The sequence below is a fragment of the Antechinus flavipes genome, chromosome 4 (genome assembly GCF_016432865.1).
Source record: "Antechinus flavipes isolate AdamAnt ecotype Samford, QLD, Australia chromosome 4, AdamAnt_v2, whole genome shotgun sequence".
In the NCBI taxonomy this organism is placed as follows: domain Eukaryota; kingdom Metazoa; phylum Chordata; class Mammalia; order Dasyuromorphia; family Dasyuridae; genus Antechinus; species Antechinus flavipes.
In genome coordinates this window covers 238,391,406-238,414,217 of record NC_067401.1, presented here as the reverse complement: position 1 = coordinate 238,414,217, position 22,812 = coordinate 238,391,406, and the positions used below count along the sequence as shown (strand labels likewise).

Genomic DNA, 22,812 nt, shown 5'->3' with positions numbered 1-22,812 from the left:
CTTGCAAACTCCAGACCCAGTATTCTATTCCCTATGCAACCTAGCTGCCTCAGAATGAATCCTGCCCTGATTATGACATACCTTTGAATTGTGTATATAAAATAATCTGGGTCTGAAAATAGAGTGAAGTTAGGGCTAGAATAGAACAGGAGAAAGAAAACAGACTAGACAAAATTTAGGAAATCATAGGGCTGTCAAAGCATATCCTTTTAACATTGCTATTTTTTGGTGAGGCTGTACAGCCATGAATCATTCAACACCATAATTTAAGAAGAATCAAAAATGGCATAGGCCCAGAGGGCAATGGAAAGCCCTATGGTGGGTGCAAGTGGGGAGCATTTTTACCACAATGACTTACCTGTAAGATGACATGAAAAAAGAACACTTTATACTGGAAATGAAAATAGACTATTTATGGAACAAAAAGTCAAAGATAAGAAGTGGAGAAATGTGAGTGCTGGACTCTTATCCATGAAATATTTAAATACTCCTAAGGAAGACTTTTGGCACATTGGGCAGATTTTCTCCAGAAGAGTTAGTAAATGATCTGATCAAGAATCACAGAGGATGAGAAGGCATGGGTAGTTTGTACATGGGTAGGAATATAGTTCCCAAGGGAATGAAATTGTAGATCCATTGAGCTATTGAAATATGGCTTGAAATACCAGTGGTAATACATAGGGACAGGCCCAAAACCTAAACAGAATTACAGAGAGTAAATATGATTTGCATTTTAGATCTAGCAGTTTGCCAAAGATATATATGGTTTGAATAGTCTGACTAATCTTGAGTGCATCAAGATTTTCCTCATAGTATTTAGTAAATTTATAGATCTTTGCGTGCAGGGCTTGCTTTACCTTTGTATTATGCCTTTGATGCTTAGTACAATGCCTTCAACATAGCAAGCACATAATATTTGTTATTGGATTGTAAGTAGGTAGCAATTATAGAACTAAGCTTTGGAAATAGTACTCACTGGTTCTTTTTTTTTTAATAGATTTCATATATATATATATGTGTGTGTGTATATATATATATATGTGTGTGTATATATACACATATATATATATTCCCTGAATTCCTTTCTCTTTCTCCTCCCAGATAGCCACCCCACATAACAAGAATTTTTTTTTTAATTTTTTATTTAATAATTACATTATATTGACACTCGTTTCTGTTCCGATTTTTTCCCCCTCCTTCCCTCCACCCCCTCCCCTAGATGGCAAGCAGTCCTTTATATGTTGGATATGTTGCAGTATATCCTAGATACAATATATGTTTGCAGAACCGAACAGTTCTCCTGTTGCGTAGGGAGAATTGGATTCAGAAGGTATAAATAATCCGGGAAGAAAAACAAAAATGCAGATAGTTTACATTCGTTTCCCAGTGTTCTTTCTTTGGGTGTAGCTGCTTTTGTCCGTCATTTATCAATTGAAACTCAGGTCTCTTTGTCAAAGAAATCCACTTCCATCAAAATATGTCCTCATACAATATCGTTGTCGAAGTGTATAATGATCTCCTGGTTCTGCTCATTTCACTTAGCATCAGTTCATGTAAGTCTCGCCAGTCCTCTCTGTATTCATCCTGCTGGTCATTTCTTACAGAACAATAATATTCCATAACATTCATATACCACAATTTACCCAGCCATTCTCCAATTGATGGGCATCCATTCATTTTCCAGTTTCTAGCCACTACAAACAGGACTGCTACAAACATTTTGGCACATACAGGTCCCTTTCCCTTCTTTAGTATTTCTTTGGGATATAAGCCCAATAGAAACACTGCTGGATCAAAGGGTATGCACAATTTGATAATTTTTTGGGCATAATTCCAGATTGCTCTCCAGAATGGTTGGATTCGTTCACAACTCCACCAACAATGCATCAGTGTCCCAGTTTTCCCGCATCCCCTCCAACATTCATCATTATTTTTTCCTGTCATCTTAGCCAATCTGACAGGTGTGTAGTGGTATCTCAGAGTTGTCTTAATTTGCATTTCTCTGATCAATAATGATTTGGAACACTCTTTCATATGAGTGGTAATAGTTTCAATCTCATCCTCTGAAAATTGTCTGTTCATATCCTTTGACCATTTATCAATTGGAGAATGGCTTGATTTCTTATAAATTTGAGTCAGTTCTCTATATATTTTGGAAATGAGGCCTTTATCAGAACCTTTAACTGTGAAAATGTTTTCCCAGTTTGTTGCTTCCCTTCTAATCTTGTTTGCATTAGTTTTATTTGTACAAAAGCTTTTTAATTTGATGTAATCGAAATTTTCTATTCTGTGATTAGTAATGGTCTCTAGTTCATCTTTGGTCACAAATTTCTTTCTCCTCCACAAGTCTGAGAGATAAACTATTCTATGTTACTCTAATTTATTTATAGTCTCGTTCTTTATGCCTAGGTCATAGACCCATTTTGATCTTATCTTGGTATATGGTGTTAAGTGTGGGTCCATGCCTAATTTCTGCCATACTAATTTCCAATTATCCCAGCAGTTTTTATCAAATAATGAATTCTTTTCCCAGAAGTTAGGGGCTTTGGGTTTGTCAAACACTAGATTGCTATAATTGACTATTCTGTCTTGTGAGCCTAGCCTTTTCCACTGATCCACTAATCTATTTCTTAGCCAATACCAAATGGTTTTGGTGACTGCTGCTTTATAATATAATTTTAGATCAGGTACAGCTAGGCCACCTTCATTGGATTTTTTTTTCATTAATTCCTTGAGATTCTCGACTTTTTATTGTTCCATATGAATTTTGTTGTTATTTTTTCTAGATCAATAAAATATTTTCTTGAAGTCTGATTGGTATAGCACTAAATAAATAGATTAGTTTAGGGAGTATTGTCATCTTTATTATGTTCGCTCGGCCGATCCAGGAGCACTTAATATTTTTCCAATTATTTAAGTCTGACTTTATTTGTGTGGAGACTTTTTTATAATTTTGCTCATATAATTCCTGACTTTCCTTTGGTAGATAGATTCCCAAATATTTTATGGTATCAACAGTTATTCTGAATGGAATTTCTCTTTGTATCTCTTGCTGTTGGGTTTTGTTGGTGATGTATAAAAATGCTGAGGATTTATGGGGATTTATTTTGTAGCCAGCTACTTTGCTAAAATTATGAATTATTTCCAATAGCTTTTTGGTAGAATCTCTGGGGTTCTCTAGGTATACCATCATATCATCTGCAAAGAGTGATAGTTTGGTTTCCTCATTGCCTACTCTAATTCCTTTTATATCTTTCTCGACTCTTATTGCCGAGGCTAGTGTTTCTAATACGATATTAAATAATAATGGTGATAGTGGGCAGCCTTGCTTCACTCCAGATCTTACTGGGAAAGGTTCCAGTTTTTCCCCATTGCATATGATGCTTACTGATGGTTTTAAATATATGCTCCTGACTATTTTAAGGAAAAGTCCATTTATTCCTATGCTCTCAAGTGTTTTTATTAGGAATGGATGTTGGATTTTATCAAATGCTTTTTCTGCATCTATTGAGATGATCATGTGGTTTTTGTTTGTTTGGTTATTGATATAGTCAATTATGCTAATAGTTTTCCTAATATTGAACCAGCCCTGCATTCCTGGTATAAATCCTACTTGGTCATAGTGTATTATCCTGGTGACAATTTTCTGTAATCTTTTTGCTAATATTTTATTTAAGATTTTAGCATCAATATTCATTAGGGAGATTGGTCTATAATTTTCTTTCTCTGTTTTCAGCCTACCTGGTTTAGGTATCAGTACCATATCTGTGTCATAAAAGGAGTTTGGTAGGACTCCTTCAATCCCTATTTTTTCAAATAGTTTATATAACATTGGAGTTAATTGTTCTTTAAATGTTTGGTAGAATTCACATGTAAATCCATCTGGTCCTGGGGATTTTTTCTTAGGGACAAGAATTTTTTTAAAGAAGTTTAAAAAATTAGTAAAACTAATCAACATGTTGAAAAAACTGGCTCTTTTCTTGGTTTGAACTCCCCAGCTCCAGTTTGTTCTTTTTTCTCAGTCTCTTAATTGAATCCTGTGGATCTTTGATAATCCTTTGAGTTCAAATCTAAACCCTTCTACTTACTATCTACAAATTAGGAGTGTCTTACTTTACTTCTCGGAGTGTTAACATTATCAGTAATAAAATGAAAGAGGTTGGACTTAAATAATTTTCATTTCTAAGTCCAATGATTTTAGCCCTCTTGACCTCCAACAGATCCTTTAACTTTTCTGAGACTTTTTTTCTGGCTCTAAAATGAAGGAATATAAGTAAAGGTTGTCATCACAAAGGTTACTGTAAGTAAAAATGTGAACACTTTGTGTGAAAGTGTTTTAACGCTTACAAAATGCCATATAATAGTAAGTTACTATTATTTTACAGATGGTGAAATAGGCCTAGAAACATTTAAGTGATTCCCTTATAACCACATAACAGAATTAAGATCAGAACTCAGGTTTTCTAATAAAATTGTCCACATGGTACTGATTCACTAAATAATAGTTGAGGAAATGATGACAATAGTTTTACTTCACTTCAAAGTAAATGGCACAAGAGGTTTTGGGGAATAGAGAACCAGTCTCTGCTCCAGGAAGACCTCTAACACAAAGTGACTGGGCAAATCACCAGCCTTTTAGTATTCTAGGCCATTTAATACTGAATTGCAAGAAAGTGCCAACATGCATTGGTACAGGAAATTCCTCCAGCTAAAAGTTCCCTATACCAATAAAGTCCAACCCCATCTCTATTACTTAAAAGTAAACAGAGTTTATAGCTATGTGCCAGAAGAATAAGAAAGTATACCTAAGACTAAAATATTGTTTTTCTGTTGTAACAAGTGTGCTCCAGACAATACCTCCAGAACAAAATCAAAGGAGTACTCTAAAGGCTTTAGTGATGTCTTTACTACCATTAGCTTGAGCTCCACCAATTCTATTCTTTATTATTAGGTGATGGGAACTACCCTTTAATCACTTAACATCAAATGATTTCAGAAAGAAATACTTTAAAGATATAGGAAGAACAAAAGCACAAACATTTCCTTCCAGCCAGTTGAGGGTACACACTCCCCTATCCTCCCTCAGTCTCTAAGTTTGACTTAGTACGACCAAATATGGAGAAATTGTGCTTAGTTCATATCCAAATACAATACTATTGTCAGAGGAATCCTTGTCTTGGCTACTGTAGAACTGAGTCTTGAAGATCATTCCTTGCCCCTTAGTATGTCAGTGCTGAGTTGGTTATGAAACCTGAGTCGTGGAACACTGGGGTTGCTACGGCTTTTTCTCTTGATCTCTCAGTACACATAAGATTGTACTCTCTAATCTTTTCCCCTCAAATAGGAAAGAAAATGGACAAGGAAAAATAGGACAAGTAAAATAGACAAGGAAAAAAGAATGGAGGACTTTTAATGGAACCTCCTACTGATCTCAGAGGGGAGAAGGTGTAAGATCTCTCCTGGTATAGCATTGTTTCTCACTGGAACCTGAAGTCATGAAAGTTAGAGAGCTGCTGAATAGAATGGACAAGACCAAGTAAAACCTTTTGAAAGTACCTCAAGTACCATTTTCTACAACTGTAACCAATCAAAGAGGCTGTCATCACACATGATTAACTGACTAGAACCAGTTATGGATTGTACATGCTCCATAGTCATCCCAACATACATCCCAAGCTGATAAAAGGGAATGAGCCTTTAATGAAATGAAATTTGTATTATTCAATAAATTAAAAAATTCTCAGATTGGCTAAGAGGACAGGAATGTAGATGGAGGGGGTGTGGGAAAACTGGACCTCTAATACATTGTTGGTGGAGTTGTGAACTGATCCAACCATTCTGGAGAACAACATGGAACTATATCCAAAGGACTATCAAACTACATACCCTTTGATCCAGAAGTGTCTCTTTTGGGCCTGTATCCCAAAGAGATAATAAAAAAGGGAGAAGGACCCACATGTGCAAAAATGTCTGTAGCAGCCCTTTTTGTAGTGTCAAGGAACTGGAAACAGAATGGATGCCCATAAGTTGGAGAATAGCTGAATACGTTATGGTATATGAATGTTGTGGAATATTATTGTTCTATAAGACATGATCAGCAGGATGATTTCAGAAAGACCTGGAGAAACTTATGTGAATTGATATTAAGTGAAGTGAGCAGAACCAGGAAAACATTATACACAGCAACAACAAAATCATACAACAATCAATTGTGACATACGTGGCTCTTTTCAACAATGAGGTGATTCAGACCAATTCCAATAGACTTGTAATGGAGAGTGTCAACTACATCCAAAAAAAGGACTATGGGCACTGAATGTGGATCACAGCATAGTATTTTCACTTTTTTGTTGTGGTTTGCTTGCCTTTTGTTTTCTTTCTCATTTTTTCTCTTTTTGATCTAATTTTTCTTGTACAGCATGATATTTGTGGAAATATGTATACAAGAATTACACATTTAACATATTTTGGATTACCTGCTATCTAGAAGAGGGGTGGGGAGAGAAGAAAGAGAAAAAAAAAAGTTGCAACACAAGGTTTTGCAAAAGTGACTATTGAAAACTATCTCTGTATATATTTTGAAAATCAAAAGCTGTTATTTAAAAAATCCTATCTAATATAAAAAACAATATATATAAAAATTGGAATTGATATATTGGTTCCTGCTTTCCCATTACTTGAAAAAAAAAAGACTCAGCTCTTAAACACTATGATGAAACCTTGTGAATGTGAGCACTGCTCACTGTTACTTAATATATAGTAGGGAAAAAAAAATAATATGTATGGCAAATGATCCATCTGCTGTATATTATGTTGCAAGTGGTAGGTTTGAATGTAATTGATAGCTTCTTCCTCAGTAGAGCTAGATGATTACTGGTTGTATTGGTTTAAAGCCATCACAATTCTTCTGAAGGCAAGATTCCCAGCCTCTCCATATCCGGGGTACTCAGGGATAGTTGAGACAAGAATACATTGATGGCAACATTCTATTTGTATATAAATTTGATGGGACCAAATATGTAGAAACTGTGTGCTAAATCAGAGCCTACTTTCACCAGAAACTGAGGTGGGATAGGGAAGAATTTGCCTCCAAGATATTCCTCAGCTGAGAACTAAAAGGTTATTTGTTGTACTGATAGAACTGATAGAACAATGGAAAGGGTCCAGCTAGATGGCACAGTGAATAGAGCATCTACTGTAGAGTCAGGAAGATGTAAGTTCAAATTCAGGCTCAGACACTAGCTGTGTGACTCTAGACAAGTCACTTAACTCCAGTTGCCTAAAAACAACAATAATAATAAGTTACTTAAGTGTAGTCTTATGAAAGCTTTAAGTAAATGAAGAGATTGTGATCTAATCTGCTCCAAAAGTTGAATGGAGGCTAGAAAAACATAAGCTATAAAATGATTGTAAGAAAGACTGGGTGCTACACAAGAAAGACAGCAACAACAATGGAAAAGACTCATCATCAGATGTTAGAGTGGCCACAAACTGGAGGAAGGTGATAAAGGGAGAATTATAAAAGATCTAACTAGTTTTTGTAGTAAATGTACACATGTACACAAATGCATAAGACAGGATTTAGATCTAAAAGGGACCTTCCAGATCTGACCCAATTTCCTCATTTTCTAGACAAGGAAACAGAGAATGGAAAGGAAAGCGACTTGCTTAGTTAACGTTAAACCAGATAGTAGTTAAGGAAGAAGCCAGATATTCTGACTTTTTGTTCATTGTTTTTTTAATTATTATGATTATTATCATTTGCAACATAAGGTGGCCCATCAAAGTCTGAATCAATTGGCTGATGATCCTCAAAATTTCTATGCTATGGAAATACTGATTTGCCTGTACCCATGGAAATGCAGTGAAATCAGATGCAGAAAGCAATATGTGGAATGAAAAACGGTAAGAAAAGGGAAAAGCTACTTAAAGGAAATGTCAGATTGCATAACCAAAGGGGAAAAAATAGCAGATGTCTTGTTAGTTCATTCTATAGCAAATTGTGACCAATATTAAAACATGAAAGCCTTGTTTACTTGCTTGATGGGAATATATTATAGATGTTTTTGGGCAGGAGATGCCAGAGAAAGACCCTAGCCTTAGATTTGGGAGAACTTATTCCTACATGTAGCTAAATGAACCTCTGATTGGACCTTTTAACATGATTTTTTTTACAGTGTTCTTCCCTTCATTAATGTGTTTGTCCCTGCTAATTTGTAGAGAATTGTGTTTAATTCTGAGTGTCACATATAGGAGAGACACATAGAAGGAGACCATGCCATAAAAAGGGATGGCTTAAGGAACTCTAGTTGTTTAGCCTAGAGAAGAGCAGATTTAGTGGAGATTTAGGACCTTCCTTCATATATTAAAAGGGCAATCTCATTGAAGGAATAAATAGATTTATTTGCTTAGTTACATAACTAAGTAACTAACACTAATAATAACTAAGTAACAGTTACTTAGTAACTTAGTTACATAACTAAGTAAATAACAGTAACAAGAAGGAGAAAGTTCTTTCTAAGTATCTAAAATATGTGTATCCTAATTCTGTAGAATTTTTCATCTTTGGAAATACTCAAAGATAAGCTGGACATGGTTACATGACAGAATTTTACTAGAAATTCTCATTCTTTCTCAAGTATTCTAGATGGCCTCTCTGATTTTTTAAAGAATTCAAGTCAATGCCAACTCTTCTATTCCTTCCATTTTATAGGATTAATCATCTTTGAGTTAGGAACTACATGTATAATCTTCAGTGGTATAATGAAGAGTCAGACATTTCTGAAACTAATCGGCAACAGCCTTGAAAAAAAGACAGTCATCATCATCATTATCGTTGTTGTTGAGTTATTTTCATCATGTCCAATTTTCCATGACCCCATTTGGGATTTTCTTGGCAAATATACCAGAATGGTTTGTCATTTCTTTTCCTAGATTCTTTTATGATGAGGAAACTGAGGCAAACAGGGTTAAGTGACTTAACTAGGGTCATAGCTCATAAATGTCTAAGGCCATATTTGAACTCAAGAAAATGTCTTTCTCATGCTAAGCCTGATACTCTGTCCACTAGCTGCCCCATAGATAATCTTAGATTTATCATGAAAAATTCTATGATACTACTTTTCCCTACAAAGGGGTTAAAGTGCTTTGAAAACTTTAAGGTTAAATAATGATGCTAATTTAGTTTTGTTTTTTACCTCTCTCATCCCAAACACATTCTGACAAATTACTTAAATGTAGTCTTATGAAACCTTTAAGTAAATGAAGAGACTGTGATCTAATCTGCTCTAAAAGTTAAATGGAGGCCAGAAAAACATAAGCTAAAATGATTGTAAGAAAGACTGGGTTATACAGAAGAAAGAAGCAAGAATTGGTAAGGAGCAAAAGACACTAGAGAAAAAGAAAAGTTATGGAGCCTCCTTCTCTGGACATTTTTAAGGGTAGGCATAAATTTGCACCTTCCTAGGCTGACCTAAATGATGTTTAGCCTGGAGGAGTGTCCATCTGTTACTAGATAACCTTTATGTCTTTTCCTGGCCAATGAATCTATAGAATGAATACTGGGAATGAATTAGAGCTGGTTATTTTCAATCTTTTCATACTACTTATAGTGTGGAGATTTAGAGCTGGAGGAGGCAGGAAAAAAGTTAAAGAAAAGAGGCACTACTTGGAAATGGAAGTGACTTTAGAGACCATCTTATCTAGGATCCTGTTTTACAGAAGAAGAATCTGAGACAGCTTGGCCAAGGTCACATAGGTAACCTTTTATCACGTCATGGTCATAAAGATGAACTTCCACCAGCAGAGTTGAATTTTGAATCCAAGTTCTCTGATACTAAATCCAAAAATCTTTCTAGTGTCCCCAGTTGCCTTAATAGAAATGGAAAGGAGGCCAGACATGCAGGCAATGTAATAAAACTTAAAGGTTATTAAAAAAAAAATAAAAATAAATAAATAGTCCCTCCTTTGTAACTGTAACAATTTCCAAATTTTACATTTTGCTATTTAGGTTGTATGAGTAGTTAAATGTGATACTTCTCCTGTAACTTCTGCTTTGCATTAAGAGAGTAACTAGACTTTTAAGTGCCTAAGAGCATTTTCATTCAATAAAAGCATTTTTATAGTTAATGGTAACAGTGAGTTACATTTTCCCTCCCTCACTATAGAGAAAGTGGCTGTCAAGGAATTCCTTAAAGAGCATAGATTGAGTGAAAAGGACACAGAACAAAGGATATATCGCAAGGGTGAAATGAAGAGGTTCTGTAAATAGCTGCACTATTTTCCTTTGAAACGTCTGGCAAGCTCTCTCTAGAACAGAGGATGCATAGGCTGGTATTGCGTGCTTATGAATGTGATTGGGAATTCAACATTGAGTCCTGGAAAACAAACAAAAATGTATTTTTCCCTTAAGGGCATCTGGAGCCCTTTCAATTTTGAAAGTGTAATGTGACAAATCATGATTTCTTTTAACGTATTTAAGAGGAAAAAATGATCTTCCTAGTTTACCTTTAGCTAACAGACATCAATTCCCACTTACTCTCTTCATCCTAAAGAAAAGCAAAACAGGATTATATGTAAGACTTAAAATAGTACTTTCTGCAAGAGATTTAGAAAGATATATGTTGAATCCCTATGTTTTCTAATATATAACAACTTAACACATAATGGGTTCAAATTCTAGCAGGTGCCCATCTTTCAATTGATAAAGTAGGCAAAATTGGTTTTAAGACATATTCTGATTGCTTTTCTTCCAATGTGATAATCAATTCATATAGATTGAAACCCAGGAATATATATGTATTCTTTCAAGATTCACTTCAAGCCCTACCTTCAAAATAAAGCCTTTCCTCATCCTTCCAAACACCAGGGTTTCTCCAAATTACTTTGCATTTATCTCTTATATTTCTATATATTAGATGTTGTCTTTCCAAATAATTTAAGCTCCTTGAAGGGAAGGACTGTTTCACTTTTATTTTTTTATCTTGTATGGTTGCCTGACACATAAAAGGTATTTAATAGATACTTGTTGATGTATTGCATGCCTTCTAAATAATACCTTTAAATGCTTTACCAATATGATATATTAGCCTCATGACAATCCATTTTACAGATGAGAAAGTGAGACACAGAGATTGTTGTTTGCCCAGGATCATACAGCTAGCAAATTGGATTTGGATTCTGATTTTCTTTGTTCTTAAGTCCAATATTCTCTCCATTGTATCACGGAGCTCTTTCTAGAGACAAAGCATCATTCTCCAGTATCATAGTTCTTGACCTCAAAGAGTTTGCCATCTAATTGTAAAGACTGAGGAGGGATGCAGTTTCCTTGAAATTTTTGAGGAGTGCAGCATTTTGGAGAGCAGCGTCTTTTAAAAAAGTCTCTGTCAGTCTAGGATAACATTACATTAAAACATAATAAATTTAAATTGCTTTGTTCATAAAATTCTAATGCTATATTTAGAGCTCTGAGAGACTTGACCTCCCCTTAACACACATCACACACACATACACACACACACTCTTCCTCCTTCTCCCTTCCTCCTTTCCCTCCTTCCCTTCCTCCCTCTCCTTTTCTCTTTTCCCTTCTTCCCCTCCTCCCTCCCTTCTCCCTTCTCTCTCCTCTCCCTCTCCCTTTTTCTCTCTCTGTCTCTCCCCCTCTCTCTCCTTTTTTTTCCCTCTCTCCCCCTCCCCTTTTCCCCTTTCCACCTCCCCACATAACTGATTTCTGTTTTGTTTTTCTTAGGCACTCACATCCCTTGGAAGTAGAATGTGCCTTCTAACTCTGAGATTCTGATGCCAGTCTTTGAGTACTTACTTAGTACCTTTCCAGACCAGAAAGTAAACCATATATCCTCTTCTTTCCTTAAAACCAATCTAAGACAATTGTGAATCTGCATTACTATAAGAAAAGGAAATTTTCGTTCCACCAAGTAAGATTTTAGCTTTTAGATGTATGTTTGTTTTAACAGGGCCCATGATTTCCTAGGTAAAGGAAATTTCCAAAGGAATTCTACACCTGCATATGATTGTCTTTTCTGTAATTTACAATTCTAAAAACCCTAATATTTTATTTATTTTAGTATATATATTTTAGAGTATCTATCCAGCTTAGTCTCCCTCTTCCCATATTGAACAACTCAAACCAGAAAAATTCCCACTTTGAGCTGCTTAAAAATGTATGAGTCTCTGCATTTTAATGCAATTTAAAGTCTTAGAATTGCCCGGGAGTACTAAAGTCAAGTAAATTGCCCAGGGTTACATAGCCAATCCCAGTTAAAGTCCAGGTTTATCCCTGAGTTTGCTGACTCCAAAGTCATATTTTCTCCAGGTAAATATGGAATTCTAAAAAAGGGGGGAGTGAAGTGGGGAGTGATATGGGGAAATTGAATGAAAAAATTGTGAAACCAGAAAATGGAGAATCTGATATTTATTAATGATTAAGAAGAAAAAAAGAATTTACATACATATGCGTTTTATATGTATGGAAGGGGGGGCGAAAAAGGGGAGAGGAGAAGGAGGAAAAAAGAGAGAGAAGGAAGGAAGAGAGAGCATCCATTTTATTACTTTCGATACTTTACTACTTACAAAATGTAAATTTATTTTTTCTCACTTGTTAACACAAAGCCTTTAAATAATTTTACATTAATATAGCAATTTAGAATGTAACAAATGAGTCTGAGATCTTTCCACCCTTGGAAATATACAGATTTGGTCTCTAAGAATGGAAGCAAAAGACTACCTCCCCACTCCCCTTCTAAAATCCATTTTCTAAAAACTTTACATCAGAGCTTTTTTTCCCTTTTCATAGATGCGTACAACAAGAAAGGTCTCTGTCTGGCCAGTGGGCCTTGTTGGTGGGCGGCGCTATGAACGCCCCTTGGTGGAAAATGGCAAAGTCGTAGGCTGGTACACAGGCTGGAGAGCTGATAGGCCATTCGCCATAGATATGGCAGGTAAGTGGGCATCAATAGCATCCTTTCTTTCTATCATGAATTGTATTTTCCTTTTTTGTTTAGAAACCCACTACGTAAACAAGAAATATAACTCTAAAAAGCCAATTAGAATGCATATGCTCTGAAATTACACATTTCACCATTTTGACCTAATGAAATATTTACAAACCATTGAACATAGTCGGTTAGAAAAAGTAGCAGTTTATTATGCAAGTAGAAAATGCTTATGTCATATGTTTCACTACTATTGAAACCTCTTGGGTGGAGGGTGGATTAACTGAGAAATGGAAATTTTCACTGTGCACATTGATTAGTCTCTAGTATGTGCAAGACTTTAAAATATATATAGTTATATGTTTCTTTTTTTAAAGTGGTTGCTAAAAATGACATAAAATTGGATTGTGTCTTTTGTTTGTTTACTTTCAGCATGTAGTCTTTTTCTGTTTGCATTCTTTAACCAGCCATAGCTAGTGGAATAGTGCCTTTGGTAGACCTTTGTGCCCAAAGATGCGCTTTTATCATGAAATGACTCATTTTCTGTGGGATATATAGAATGATGACAGTGATAACTCTGGCAGGATATACTTTGAAACACAAGGCATAGTGGAAAAATCATTGACATCTACAGCCCAGTAGATGAAGGCAGAAAAGCTTCAAAATTGATGTCATCAATCTTCAACCATAAAGCATAGTTCTGTCTCTCTGTCAGCCCATGCTTGGTCAATCTTTTGTGTGTACATCTCAACTGTAAGACAGAATCTCTGGTTCTTAGAATTCTAATGTGGCAACAGCTGTTTTCCTAACAAGAGAAGGATTGCAGGAATTACGTGCCTTCCAAAGGGGAGTTATTCTTATTAGTGTCCTAGTAATGGAGGTTCAATTGTATGTTTGGGGAAAACTGAAAGAAGTAGTATCAAGAACCGTGTTACACTCCTGACAAGCTAGTACCCAGGACAGCTACCCTCACTATTTATCCTCTCTTTATTGTCTAATCTTTTCTCTTACTACCTGAATTTGGATAGAATTTCAACTCAAGAATCATGTATGATCTTAGTTTGTGATGAACCTTTGAGGATTCTAATTCTCTGTTTAAAAAAAAAAAACTATGAATAAGTGCAAATGATTCAACATGGAATGAGAGTATTCTTTCTCTTATAAATGCATATACAAGAATAGTGGAGGGGAGGAGAGAAGGCCAGGACTGGTGACAAAATTTAACAGTTCAAATCAGTAAGTACTTCTTATGTCCAAGCCATTGTAGTAGGCACTGGGGAGATGAAAGAAAAAAATGAAATTATTTCTGACCTCAAGAAGCTTACAGATATATATATATATATATATATATATATATACATACATATAAGTACAGTATATATACAAAATAAATATGAGGTAATATTTTGGTGAGGAAGAAACTAGCAACTAGATAAGCCCAAGAAGACTCTCCTAAAGAAGGAAGTAAAAATAAGGAGGAAATGCATTTTAGGGATGAGAAATAGTTTGTACAAAGTTACAAAGATGGGAGAATTTCATGTGTCAGGAATAGCAAGAAAACCAGTGTTATTGGAAGGATATTTTCATTACATTTTTACTGGCTAATCCCTTATGCTTGAAACTTTTTCCTTCCTCTTCTCCATCTCCTAATTTCCCTAGTATTCTTCAGATCTCAGTTAAAATCCTGTCTTCTGCAAAAGCCTTTCATGGGTCTCCTTTATGATAGTGGCTTCCTCCTGACATTATTTCCAAGTTAATGTCTATTTATCTTGTTTTTACTAAGTTATTTGCATATTTGTCTCTACCAGTGAAGGTAAGGATTGTTTTTACCTTTCTTTTGAATCCCAATCACCTAATGTAGTGCCTAGAGTATAAGCTACATGAAGACAAGGATACCATCTTCTTTACATATCCTCCACATCCTATTCCACTGCCTTGTAATCAATCAGTGAGTTAAACAATAATCATTTGCTATGACTAGCACTGTGCTAGGTGCTAGAAATGTAGAGACCAATATAACATGGTTCTTGCCCACAAGAAGTTTACATTAGGCTGAGCACATAATAGATAATAAGTATTTGTTGAATGAATGAATGATAGATAAGCCTTCTTTCATATATGCTCTTTTCTTTGCACTCAGAAAGTTACCTCTTCTACTCTTCCACTTTTGCTCAGTACAGGAATTCATCATCTTTGGATTATTACAGTAGCTTCCTAAAGTCATATTCCAGCATCCCTCCCTATGAATCTGTCATCCATACTGCTGTCAAAGTTATTTTCCTAAAACTTAAATCTGATTTTGTCATTTCCCACTCTTACCCTAATTCCCCACCCAACATACTTGATAAAAATCAGTTATATCCTTTGTAACATTCTTTGTTATATCCTTGATCAAATATGAAGTCCTCTGGTTTTAAAGTCTTTTTCAACATGGTTCTTTCTTATCCTAAGAGACAGCTGGGTGGTTGAGTGGCTGGAGTGCAAGGCCAGAGTTAGGAAGACCTGAGTTAAAATTTAGCCTCAGAAACTTGCTATCTCTGTTTCCTAGAGCAAGTTGCTTATTTGCCTCCGTTTCCTAATTGTAAATTGAAAATAATAATAGTGCCTCCCTCCTAAGGTTGTTGTGAGGCTCCAGTGAGATAATATTTGTAAAATGATTAATATAGTACCTGGCACATAGCAAGCTCTACATAAGTGGCAGTAATTATTATTAATAGTAGTAATAATAATCGTAAGTAATTATAACAATAGTATCATTTACTTTGCTCTATTCTAAAATAGAGCTTCATTGACCTACTTCATGTTCCTTGAACAAGACACTCCATCTTTTGACTTTGCATTAGAATACTTAGTGTATTCTGTCCTCTCGCTAAGGTCTCTTCCTTCAAAACTCAGTTGAACTATACCCAAAGGACTATCAAACTGTGTATACCCTTTGATCCAGTAAAGACATTACTGGGCCTATATCCCAAAGAGATCATAAAAAAGGGATGTATAAAAATGTTGGTGACAGCTCTTTTTGTAGTGGCAAGGAATTGAAAACTGAGTGGATGCCCATTATTTGGAGAATGACAGAATAAATTATGGTTTTATGAATGTTTTGGAATATTATTGTTCTATAAGAAATGATCAGCAGGAGGATTTCAGAGAGGCCTGGAGAGACTTACATGAACTGATGCTAAGTGAAGTAAATAGAACTAAGAGGACATCATACACAGCAACGACAAGATGATATAATGATCACTTCTGAGGGACGTGGCTCTTTTCAACAACGAGATAATTCAGGCCAGTTCCGATGGTCCATCAGCACCCAGAGAGAGGACTGTGGAAACTGAATACGGATCACAACATAGTATTATCACTTTTTTATTATTGTTTGCTTACTTTTTGTTTTCTTTCTCATTTTTTTCCTTTTTGATCTGGTGTGTGTGGGTGTGTGTGTGTGTGTGTGTGTGTGTGTGCGCGCGCGCGTGCAACATAATTGTGGAAATATGTATGGAAGAACTGCAACAACAACAAAAAAAAGATTAAGTTGGCTCAAAATGTAAAAAAAAAAAAAAAACCAACAACAGTTCAAATTCCACTTTCTTCAGATTGTCTTTCTCATTTTCTGCTCTGTCCCTTATTCCCTTTCATCTTTGGTGCCTTCCTTCTGAGATTATCTTCCATATTTCTGTACATAATTATTTATATGTTAGCTTTATTATTATAGAAGTACTTTTGAAAGAAGTATGTTTTTGCATTTCTTTATATCTTCATAGCTTTGCATTGTGCTTGGCACATGGTTAACACTTAATATATGCTTATTGACAGATTGAATTATTGATAAAGGGCCTGAAGGCAATCCTGGTCCTCTATTCCTAGTATTTTACAACTTTACCTTTATTTATATGGCTATGAGATAGTTGCATTGGTATGTAATGACTTTTTTGATTCAGACATGCCCCCAGTTGCACAAGGCAGTTATATACTCTCAAGTGAAACAGCTTAAACCAATATTTTAATTTAGTTTGAAATGCAGAGCAATTATGTTGGCATGGCAGATTTTGAAGCTTGTCACATTTGTAGAATGGTTTCTTGGGGAAAAAAATGAAATTTGTAATAATGGTATCTGATGGAGGCCTGAATTCAAAACTTGTGGTGAAAGGGATGTTTTGAATTATGTGAAGTTGCTATGTTTACCTCTTTAAAAAAATCATTTTCCCCATGAGTGAGCTATCTTTCATGTTTTATTCACAGAAAGAGGCAGCCTCTCCTAGATGCTTTTTCTAATACATCCTCCTGATATGGCAGTGACTCTGAGTTGTTGAAAGCTATTTGAGTGAGCCAAACTCCACTTGATTTTTCTAAGCTAGAATGGGATCCCCTAAAGATTGCCAACAAATTTGTGTATCTAATGTCCAGTCTAAATAAGTTTTAAAAGATCCATCATAAAAAAGTCACCAGGTAATTAATATTTTGATCATGGTTAACTCTTAAAATAAAATCTACTAAAATGAGAAAGATGTTTTAGGATAATAGAATCATAGATGAGAACTTAAAGGGATTTTAGAAGGAATGCAATCTATTCTCATTTTATAGATGTGAAAACTGAGGATCACAGTGACTAAGTGGTTTACTCAAGCTTGCAGGTATTATGTAGGATCAGATGAAAAAACATTTAATTATAAAATGCCTATTTTTTGCTAAGCACTGTGCTAGTAAGTGGCAGAGTTACAGTTTCACCCCATGTCATCTGACTCCAAATATCCCACAATTGTTCCCTGTATCAGTGAGCTTAATAGTGAAAGAGAGGAATTAATTTAGTGAAATCTCAGATTCTTAGTTTCAGTCTGAAAAGGGTAGAAAATGCAGTGGAAGCAGAATGGTCTGAAAGAATTCAAATGGGTATAGGAAACCTTCATTGTAGGTTTGGTTCTACCATAAACTGCCATTAATTCTATAAATTTGGTCAGCTTTCTTAATCGTTATAAGGCTTTAATTTCTTCATTTATAAAAAGATATGAAATGGTAGAGAAATAAAGCTTGAAAATTATGGTTCTGTAATTATGAATGTAATTATGAATTATGGTTATATGAATAGATGTGACTATGAAAAATGTGGAAAATTTTCTAGTCAGTATTTTGTACTCACCATGACTGTGATCTTTTTTTAAGATTGTAAATTTTTTTCTTTTTTACCCTGGGATGCTGCCGTTTACTTTTTTTTTTATTCTGAATCTAACAAATACTAAATAAGACAAGCATTTCCATAATCAAAGTAGAACAGAAAATATTTGCATATGTTAATGTGAAATCAGTACTCCCAATATACAACAAATTCTGCATAATATTTTAAAACTTTTCCTACTTGTTTGTGTTTCTTACCGACTTTTCCTTCTATATTCTTCTGTATACATTTCTGAAAAATGCTTCAGTGAATATTTTTCCAAGCTTTTCTTTGGTATCATTTTGGCAACTCTATTGCTACTCTCCCTTTCCATAAAAATTCCCTGGCCCAAAAAAATAATTTGAGATAAATAAAAATAAATCCCTTGTATTAAATATGCATATTCAGGCAAAAAGAATCCCTACGTGAGCCTTGTCTTAAAATGTCTCATTTTGAATCTTAACTTTATCACTTTGCTATCAGTAGATAGGTAGCTTGATTCAGCAATGGTGCTCTGGAATTGTGGCTGAGACAATGATTAGTTATTTTAATGTTATTTTTCTCTGTCAGTTGTTCTTTGGATTCTGCTTACTTCAGTATAAGTCAATTCATGCAAATCTTCCCAAGTTTTTCTGAAGGCATTCTTTCTGTCATTTCTTAACAACACAGTAATGTTCCATTATATTACATACTATTGTCTGTTCAGTCATTCCCCAATAACTATTCCCCAAACTTTCATCAGACTCTTAATTCTTTTCCACTATACAAAGAGATGCCATTAATATTTTTGTCTTCTTTCTTTACTAATAATCATATGCTTTAAAAAATAATCATATCCTTGAGGCAAAAAGAGTATGCTCAGTTTAGGGACTTTTGTTCATAATTTCAAATTATTTTCCAGATGCCTAGACCAATTCATACTTTCACTAACAAATTAGTGTGCAGCTTTTATCATTTTCATTTTTGTATTTTGGTCATTTTTGCCAATTTGAGAGGTATGCGATAGAATTCAAAACAGGTTAAATCTGAAATAACTAGGAAATAAAGGTTTGAGCCTCTGGAAATATACATTTATTAATAAATTCATGCCAAAAATGCCTATATGGACGTGTACACATATATTGGGTTTAACATATACTTAACATATTTAACATGTATTAATCTACCTGCCATCTAGAAGAGGGAGTAGGAGAAAGAAGGAGAAAAGTTGGAACAGAAGATTATGCAAAAGTCAATGCTGAAAAATTATCCATGCATATATCTTGGAAGTAAAAAACTATAATAATAAAAAAAAGAAATGCATGCCAATTGCATAACAAAGCAGGACCAGGCCTCCTCAGATTGACACTGGACCCTAAATACAGTTTTTTTTTTTTGCATTAAAATTTTTATGCATTAAAATAAAATAATTAGCAGAATACAAGATTAGATAATATGATTTCTAATTGGGAGAAAGATTAGGGACTTTCTAAAACTGGGAGGGAGAAAGCCAACCAGTGCAATTCCCTAAAATCAAAAAAAGAGGTGTCTTACTCCTCTTACCCCCCAAGGGTCTGTATTCAATCTAAGGAACAAGAAAAACTGTAAATGATTGACTGATTAACAGCCAATTTTCAGATAAGACATATGGATTGCTTGAAATGTGTAATTGTGAAAAACTCCTTGCATCAATCTTGACTGCATTTCTAGTCAACATAACCTAGGTCCTTAGTTAAGAATCTTTAAGCAACAGGTAGAAGTGGTCCAGCTCTCCAGGTCCACAGAGATAAGTTCAAACACTGAAATAAAGCTGCTGGGTTTTTTTGGGGTTTTTGTGTGTGATTCCCATAATTGAATAAAGCTTTCTCAGAAGATACAATCAGACAGGACCCATAAGTGAGCAGAAAGGAACTGATTGAGTCATAAGATGGAGTCAGTGTGGTTTGCTCAATTCTCATAATTCTATTCCTACTTTTGATTCATGAGAGAGAGAAGAAACTTCCCCTGTGGATCACTTATCTATAAGCTAAATTTATAAGGTTTTTTAATGTGCTCATGCTTACTATTAACATTATACAATAAGAAAAGACCACTAGGCAGCATTCTCCTATGTACTCTAGTACAACCGTTAATAGAAAGCCTATGAGTGATGATGATCAGATCCCCTACGGAGAAAAATCTTGGGTCTGTAAATAGACTCTCTCTATATAGATCAAACTATTTAAGGGCTCACAATGGACTGATTTTGAAAGGGGAGATTTACCAAAGTAACCAAGAAAACTCAGCAGACATAAGCACCATGAAACAAAAGGCCAAGCAATGCTATGATGATCATCAATATTAAATGATATCAAATCTCCGCATCCTAGTAAACTAATCCCAATGTCCATTTAATCAGCATTTTGTTTTGAGTCCCAGATGCCCCATGAAGATATCTAGTCCCTAGAAATTTCATATCTTGGATAGTCTGGCCTCATTTGCAAGATAATTTCTGAAGGAATCTCTTCTCTGCTTCCAAATCACTTGTAGAGATTCCCAGATGATTCTATTAAAATACACTACTAACATGACTTAATACAGTTTAGTACAACTTTTAAAATTTGGTTCTCCAAAATAAAATATCAGAGAATTTCAATTTTTATATACTACTTGTTGTTTCTTTCTTTACTAGTATATTCTTGAGGTTCTAACTTGTAAAAGGACTCCTCCTGTCTTTTAAAATTAACAGTCAAGTACTTTAAAACGGGAAAAAATTTACTTTCTTTACAGTTAATAATATAATTTTATATGTAACTCAATCTAATTTTGAAAACTCATTTACTAAAACATATTAAAAATCTGAATTTTCCTGCTACATATATTTATAAATATATTTATATTTATATATTTATATATATTTATATAATGCACACACATGTATACAGTTCTTGGAGGGGAAGTTAATCCTGTTGCTTTCTCAAAATTTACTATTTCATTTAATTAGCAAACATTACATTATATCTTTGCTTTATTACTTTGTCTAATTAGCTCCTTAAGATAATATCATCCCTATATTGTAATTTGATTACAAATAGATTAAAATTGTAAGAAATGTCACAATTGCATCCTATTATAGTAACTAACTCTGAGACATTCTACTGTTAATCAACTAATTAATAGACTTTGCATTATATTTACAAAATGTCTACTGCTCACTGCCCGGTTAGAGAAAATTGCTATTAAAGCAAAAGGAGAGATGTAATTTTAACAATGTCAAGATTCTTCTCCTCAAGAGCACAGGCGAACCTGACATATACCATAACAGGAAGTAAAACTTATTTACCTTTGTTTATTCCAGGCAGGAGTCATAGATAAATAATCTTTAAAAATTTTTTTCAATAATATTTTATTTTTTAAATTACATGTAAAGATAGATTTCAACATCTATTTTTGTAAGATTTTTGAATTCCAAAAATTTTTTTCTCTGTCTCCTTTACTTCCTTCTTCCTCAAGGCAGCAAGCAATCTGATATAAGTTATATATGGACAATCATTTTAAATATATTTCTATATTAGTCATGTTGTAGAAAAAAATCAACAAAAGGGAAAAATCACTAGGAAAAAAAAAGGCAAACAAAAAAAAAAAAATAGTGAAAATAGTATACTGCTGTTATGAGCCAGAACTTGAAACAAGGTGTTAAGTCAATAGAATTGATAGAAACAATGTTTATGTTTACACCTTTGAGAGTTCACACATTAGCTAATACATTAGTTCACAAGTTTGGGAGATTCACAAGTCAGTATTCAGTATGAGATTCACAAAGTTTATACCTCCCACAATCCCACTCTCTCAGAGGAGGAGTCAACCTTTGGGTTCACACCTTTAAGAGATCATATATAAGAAGCTCTCAGGGAGAGTCTGTTGGAGATTGAGAAGCCAGGAGTCGGAGTTGAGCTAGAGGCAGAAGCTGGAAGAGCTGAAAGATAAGCTGCAAGAGCTCTTGAAACCAAGCAGGGAGATAGGCCTCTAAGAAAACTAATCGGGCTATTTTTGAAGGAGTAGCAGAGGTCCTCAAACTTTTAAAATAGGGGGCCAGTTCACTGTCCCTCAACTCAACTGCCCTGGACTATGGTAAAAACAAAAACTTTGTTTTGGGGCCTTTAAATAAAGAAACTTCATAGCCCTGGGTGAGGGGGAATAAACGTCCTCAGCTGCTGCATCTGGCCCGCAGGCGGTAGTTTGAGGACTGCTTATTGAATAAAGGATTTAAAATTTTAACACCAGGCTGCATTTGAGGTGATTATTACTTGGAAACTAAGGCTGCCTCCAGAAACCTCCCCAAGAAACCTGCTCCCAGAGAACCATCATATTTTAGAAAAGAAGAGAATACCATATACTTCGATCTGCATTCAGTCTCCATAGTTCTCTCTCTGGATACAGGTGGCATTTTCTATTCCTACTCTGACAGTGTTATAGTGAAGCTCCATATTATTCACAAGGTGTTAATAGCCAGGCTTAGAGTTAACCAGAGAGGGAAATTTCCTGTTTAGAAAGGAAATAGCACAATGGGAAAACTGAGTCAAGAAAATCTTACCTTAGGTCCTGCCAAGGTCATCATCCCCTCAACTTTTCCCAGGAACAGACATCAATCGGTAATAGTTCTCAGACTGCAACACATGCTATTTTCTATTATTGGCTTCATGATAATTCAGATCTTTATGATCAAAATTCAAAACAACAGTAAATTATAGGACCGAA

The 22,812-nt window shown here is 34.7% G+C and overlaps 1 protein-coding gene across 1 annotated transcript in view; it reads left to right on the top strand.

The window, feature by feature from the left end:
* The window catches only part of B3GAT2 (beta-1,3-glucuronyltransferase 2), a 93,591-nt gene that overhangs the window by 30,012 nt on the left and 40,767 nt on the right, over nt 1–22,812 (top strand). The window contains exon 2 of the mRNA XM_051997222.1: nt 12,809–12,953. Coding sequence (XP_051853182.1) covers nt 12,809–12,953 — 145 coding nt within the window. The remainder of the gene's footprint in view (nt 1–12,808; nt 12,954–22,812) is intronic.